Source organism: Lactuca virosa, chromosome 8, assembly GCF_052849685.1.
Source record: "Lactuca virosa cultivar CGN04683 chromosome 8, Lactuca_virosa_CGN04683_v6, whole genome shotgun sequence".
Taxonomy (NCBI): domain Eukaryota; kingdom Viridiplantae; phylum Streptophyta; class Magnoliopsida; order Asterales; family Asteraceae; genus Lactuca; species Lactuca virosa.
In genome coordinates, this window is record NC_136433.1 from 299,354,940 (window position 1) to 299,361,567 (window position 6,628).

Below are 6,628 nucleotides of genomic sequence, written 5' to 3' on the forward strand. Positions count from 1 at the left end.
ATCTTTTTTTTTTAAACTAAAAGCTAAAAACTTTCAAACTCTCACGTTCAAACACACCCTCCTTGCTCATATTGATTTCTTTATTCCACGTCGTAATTTGAGGTTTTATTAATAATGTAAAAAAATTTAACACCACATATATAACCGAATCTATAATATTATATTAATTAGTGATAAAACATACTCGCAACTTAATAAACGACTTTCATACTTAAACCATTTAATGAACCTAAAGCTTTTAAAAAAATGGATAATATTGTTTCTAAAGATGCTTATATAAAAGACGTAGCAAAGGAATTAGCAACGGGACTCCATTATGCTTCAAGTGGTAAAAGGTGAAAATTTGTTAATCACACCATCAACCAGCAAACCTTCCTTAATCTTTACTCGAAAATCCCACTTGTCCAATTTTTAATTCTTATTCACAATCTCCACTTCTCTACTTACATGCACATACCCCCATCTTAATCTTCACTTCAAGGCCACCACCAAACCCAAGAATGGATCCTCCACCACCCACCACCGCCCTCCACCACCATTACCAAGACTCACTAGAATCCTCCTCCGTCTCCTCCCCCACCAGCCGCCAGTGGGACGAAACTCTACCACCACCAAAACTCCGAATGATGTGCAGCTTCGGTGGACACATCATCCCTCGTCCCCACGACAAATCCCTCTGTTACATGGGCGGTGAAACCCGGATTGTTGTCGCCGATCGCCACACTTCACTTGCAGACCTTTGCTGCCGCCTCTCCACCACCCTCCTCAATGGCCGCCAGTTCAGCCTCAAATACCAGCTCCCAAGTGAAGATCTTGATTCACTTGTATCTGTCTCCACCGATGAAGATCTGGATAACATGGTGGAAGAATATGATCGGTTGAATGCATCTAATCCCTCAGCAAAACCCGCTAGATTGAGATTATTCTTGTTCCTATCAAAACCCGAAACTGCAGCTTCCATGGGATCGTTACTTGACGATGCAAAATCTGAAACGTGGTTTGTTGATGCATTAAACGGCGCCGGACTGCTCCCTAGAGGGTTGTCGGATTCTGCCACCATTGATAACTTACTTGAACATAAAGATGGGACAACTCAAGAGGATAGAGATAACTACACGGAATCTGAGATGCAACGTCGTCGTTTAGATGTGCAGCTAAATTTGCCGGATTCTCCGTTGGTGGAAACAACGTCGTCGTTTGGATCTAGCTCTTCATCTCCTTCAATGTCGAATTTGCCGCCAATCAAGGTGAGGGTGGATCAGATGAATCAGATGGCGGGACTGGATGAGCAGTTGTCACAGTTGAATGTGAATGTTCTTCCGCCGCCTGTTCCTGTGAATAACGTCGGCGGTTGGGCTGCTGTAGTGACATCCGCCGGAGGTGGCACGACTGTTTCGGATGATGAGAGATCCGATCACGGAGCACTCAGTGGTGGGATGAGGAAGCCGCCGTTGCCGCTTCAGCCTGTGCAAAGGAAGTTTGGTCATGATGCTTACAACTTGCCTTCGCCAGACTCGAAGCACGGTGGCGCGTATGGATTACACTCGCCTGATTCCATAGCCAGGTAAACCCCCTGTCCCTGTTTGTTACCCGTTGATGTCAACTCAATTAACCAGAATATTTTTTTTTAATTCATTACATTAAATTTAGTGTAAGATTTAATGTGTTCCATGAAGATGGTTTTTTACACGTTCATCTTAAATTTAATATTTTGAGAGCTTCGATAAGTTTGAAAAGTTATTTTAAATTACCTAATAATAATTCTTTGTTGCAAACCGAATTCTACTACTATTATCGTAATAATAATTCTTTGTTGCAAAAAGAACATAACAAAAACTCATTCTTTTCTTGAATATTTTACATCTCTTTTCTTGATTCACTAAAGATTTACAAAAAATCTCTTTTCTTGATTCACTAAAGATTTACATAAACCATTCTTAAATTAGATCGAAAGATTTTATTTAATAAAACCAATTATTTTCACCTTCTAACCCCCAAATCGAGTCCAAAAACTTGGATTTTAAAACTAAGAAGATGATCAACTAGAAACAATGTAAACGTTGTAGGAAACAATTCTGCAAAAAAGAGGTACCTCGAGAACATTTGCGAGATTTAATCTATTCACAAATTCGTAATTAAAATTAGCAAGCTTTTGTTCGAGAAATAAAGTCATGAATTAGCACGTCTTTTTCATTATTTAGAGGGTTATTTATGATATTTTTTGTGTTAATGCCATGACAAGCAATAATACGAAATTTGTTTTATAGGACATTTATATTTTTAGTATATTAATAGGCCATAACCTTTTTTACCGGTTGAAATATGTTCTGATGATGAATCCAACTTTTTAAAAAGGTTAAATAGTACGTTAAATACAATTAAAAGACAAATAACCTAAAAACAGATTCTTTAAAATTGTTGTCGGTTTATAAAATTAAATAACCTTAAAAACAAACTGTTTAACATTATTGTCATTTTATAACATTATAATACAAATAACCTTAAAAAACAAATTTTTTATATTGTTGTAATTTTATAACGTTTTTTTTTTCCTTAAAATTCGGGTTATATGATGATAGGAGAGACCCCACCCCACGTGTAATTTTAGTCAATAACCCTTAAGAATATGATATAATAAGTACAAAAATACACATCAAATAAAGAATAAAGAAATAAGTTAAATGACCCTTATTTATAACATAATGTTTGCCAACTTTCCAATGCATACGCATTCAATAGAATACTAATCGTATTCCTAATTTTATGTTATGATCAAAATGTTTTACAGTGATAGCAGCATTGCATCGGCAAACTGTCACTCGAAGTCCACATTCACTCAAGATCCAAACCCCTCGTTAACCAGAGACACCGGAACTCCACCAGCAACCACCCAACAAGTCTACTCCACCACCACCGCCGCCACCATGTCCACCATGAACTACCAAATCCCAATCCAACAAATCCCTGATTACGCTGACACACAACCACCGCCACCACAACAACAACAACTTAACCAAGATCAACAACAACAATTCTATCAAACTCGACCACATTACATCCACAACCAGCCACCGCCACCCGGTTCATCTTACTATCCAGTCTACGCCCCACCACCACAAATGGACCACCAACAATACCCGCTCTACTTTCTCCCAGTATCGCAAAACCACCAATACGGTATGCAAATGCAGTCCAACCCACCGGATGCCGCCACCAACCCCACCGCCATTCCATCTTCTGCCGCCGTCCCCCCACTTTACCCAACCAAAACCGCTGTCCAGATGAGTACAACACCAGGGATGATTCAAATCCCAAGCAACCAATTCCAACAGCAGTATGTGAATGTCTCTCAAATCCCTCATCATCCTCCTACACCATTGCCGAATTCGAGTGGTGGAAAGTACGGATATGAATACGCCCACCCGACCCAAGACCAGGTTTATTACTCGAACCACCACTCAGTGGCTGCACCGTTGCCTTCACAGTATCAGACCATGTCTCCGGCATCAGCCATGTTGTTGACGCAAGTGTCGCCGCCTCAGCAACCGACATCGGAAAGTGCCAAACAGTAGTCGGAATTGAGCCGGAGGGAATCTCTAAAATGGAATTGATTTGGGAATAGAAATGAAGAAACTAATATCATCTTCGATCGGTGGAATATGATGGACGCCAAGGCTTAGGTGTGGCTTATCTTAGGGCTCATGAGGTGATGTGTTTAATAATTTGAAAGTATTGGTTTGGGATGATTGCTATAGTAGTTGTATTTATAAGATTATGAAACAGAATAAATTTTAATTTTACAAATAATATAGGTTTGAAAAATGATAAATCATATCGTCTGTTGGGTTAATCGGTTTCCCGGGTCATGGGTCGAAGTTGCGGATACGGTTCAATTGGTCAGACCTTGAATTGGTCATATAATGTCGGTACTATATTTCTTTATGCACAAGTTTTATTAGAGTTTACTTGGTCACAAGTAGAGGTTGTTTTTCCTAGCTTTTAGGAAGTTCACGTAGCAATAGTAGGTTAGATACCTTTTCTTTAGGATTAAGTTTTTTTTCTTATTTAATGTAACTTGTGAGATCAATGAAAAACGTTCAGGTAGTAAAACTCAAAATCTACATTACGTGTGTGTGATTGTGTGTGTTTTCAAGGGTCTGATCCAACAATTGGTATCAGAGCGAAGGTTGAAGAGGGTCGGTTTGAGAGTCGACTTTCGAAAGGAAGGAGCCTTCGGGTGCGGGGCTGCCATCACAGCGAAAGTCGGGTGTTTGGCAATGGCTGGTGTTTGGCAATGGCTTCTTCGAGGTTCTAGTTGATACAGATGGCAGAAACTGTTATGTGCAGCAGGTGGCTGCAGTTTATTGTGGTGATTTGCCGGTTGAAACAAGAAGCGATGATGGTGAAGTAGGTCGCAGAGGGTCGTTGTGCTTCTCTGTATAGCATACAATGGGTGTTAACAGAGATGAAGGCGATTGTGAGGGTGCTTCGAGGTGTTGTTGCTCATGATTTTCACTGGTGTAGAATCCAATGGTTGTGCTCTTGGCTGTGAAGGCGAGAATGGTAGTTCTTCCGGCGGTAGGTTGTGGGTATGTCACTGGAAAATGGAGAGAGTTACCGGAGATGCATGAGAAAACGAACAGAAAATCGGTCAAAGCAGGTGGCTTTGGGTTTGTTTCGTTTTGTAGGTGAAAGAAGACGGGAAAAGCGGGTTGCTTTGTTTTCTTGATCGGTGGAAGAAGGCCCTCGTTTCACAGAAGTGTTAGGTGAAAACGGATTATGTGTGGTGACAAACAACAGTCGGGTATGGAGGACTTTGGACGTGACCGAGGTGGAGGTCGGGTGTCCGAGAAAAGTCAAGATCGGTTGAAGACTTTGGACGTGATCGAGGTGGAGGTCGGGTGTCCGGTAAAGGTCTTGAATCGAGATGAAAAGAGGGTGATTAAAGGCTGCTGTGAACAACCGATTAAGGGGGTGATTGTTGGGTTAATCGGTTTCCCGGGTCATGGGTCGAAGTTGCGGATACGGTTCAATGGGTCAGACCTTGAATTGGTCATATAATGTCGGTACTATATTTCTTTATGCACAAGTTTTATTAGAGTTTACTTGGTCACAAGTGGAGGTTGTTTTTCCTAGCTTTTAGGAAGTTCACGTAGCAATAGTAGGTTAGATACCTTTTCTTTAGGATTAAGTTTTTTTTCTTATTTAATGTAACTTGTGAGATCAATGAAAAACGTTCAGGTAGTAAAACTCAAAATCTACATTACGTGTGTGTGATTGTGTGTGTTTTCAAGGGCTGATCCAACATCGTCTAAGGGTTGTATGTAAACTTGTCTTAAAGTCTATGTGGGAGGTCAGTGAAAAAAGGATTCCAATTGTGGACCTCATATATATTAAATTTCAAACCTCAACCATTAAACAAATTAAAGAAAAGCATAATATATATTTTATAAATCAAGTGCATGACATCAAAAAGAAACAGCCCCTTACTCCATTCCTTCCTTCCTGAGCACCACACCCGCAAATCTTCCTTCTTCCTTTTTGAAAAAAAGCAAAATGTTTATTCTTGGTTCCTACAAACGTCATCATCTGAAAAATGAAGAACATAAAAGTGATTAAATCAATTAAATCGAAATTTTATACATTTCATCAACTATCAAATTGTAGGAAATCAGACGGAGGCCAAATGAGAGACGGAAGAAGGTAATCGAGTATGTGATTTGAATCGATTAAACAAATGTAAAACCCCAAAACTGAAAACCCAATTGAGTTTGTTACCTGTGCTAAGAGTCGGTTGTTTGCTATAACTTCAAATCGATTTACAATAGAAGGAACAAGCACTGGAATAGCATAATAGCAGCAGTCCAAGCACAAATCGAAGGGTTTGCCATTTTGTGTTCTTTCTCGAAGCTATGGTTTTAGAGAGAAAATTAAAGATGTGGAACTTAAATGGTTGTGTAGCCATTTAAAATAGGAAAATCCGTAACTTCAAATCATTTTCCTGATTTTATGCCATTATAGAGTATAAGATTAATGGTAACTCTTTTAAAATTATTTGAAATCTGGATGCAAGATAATATGATAGTAATTTCTTTAGGTGGGAAAAGAGACATATGACAATGGTGATGTCAGCAAAATGATCCAAGGGTGGAAACCTATTAATGAAATGCAATCAAGGGCTCTGATTTCTTTATTTGGGAATTAAGGGTTCTCTTTTAATAATTATTAGAGATTAGAGATTAGAGACAGGGGACGCCATATCATTCTCTCTCTCTCTCCCCGTAGGAAAAGGAAGGATAGAGCTTTCTTTCGATTTCCTTCCCAATCATCTCATTTTTTAGGAGATATGGGAAAAAGACGCAACTTTCCTTTCATTTCTTTTTATTCTACTCTTTAAATACATTTCATTCTTTTTCATTTCATTATATCCATTAAAAAACAATTTTCCTTCTCTTTCCTTTTTTTCCCTTCTTAAAAAACCAAACGACAGGTTGTTAACTATTGTTATAGTTATTATATTTAAAAACTAATCATTGTTTTCCGATTTTGAAAATGATGTTTTTTAAAATACGGGCCATTGTTTTTTCAGCAATCACAAGAGATATAAGGCCAATAGGTGTGGATTATC

At 38.9% G+C, this 6,628-nt stretch overlaps 1 protein-coding gene across 1 annotated transcript; it reads left to right on the plus strand.

Moving 5' to 3' along the window:
- The first annotated feature begins 333 nt into the window (after positions 1-333).
- Positions 334-3,941, plus strand: LOC145132955 (uncharacterized). The gene is made up of 2 exons (XM_079067912.1): positions 334-1,564; positions 2,789-3,941. The coding sequence occupies exons 1-2, from the start codon at positions 501-503 to the stop codon at positions 3,570-3,572; spliced, it is 1,848 nt and encodes a 615-aa protein (XP_078924038.1). The 5' UTR covers positions 334-500; the 3' UTR covers positions 3,573-3,941.
- Positions 3,942-6,628: the final 2,687 nt, after the last annotated feature.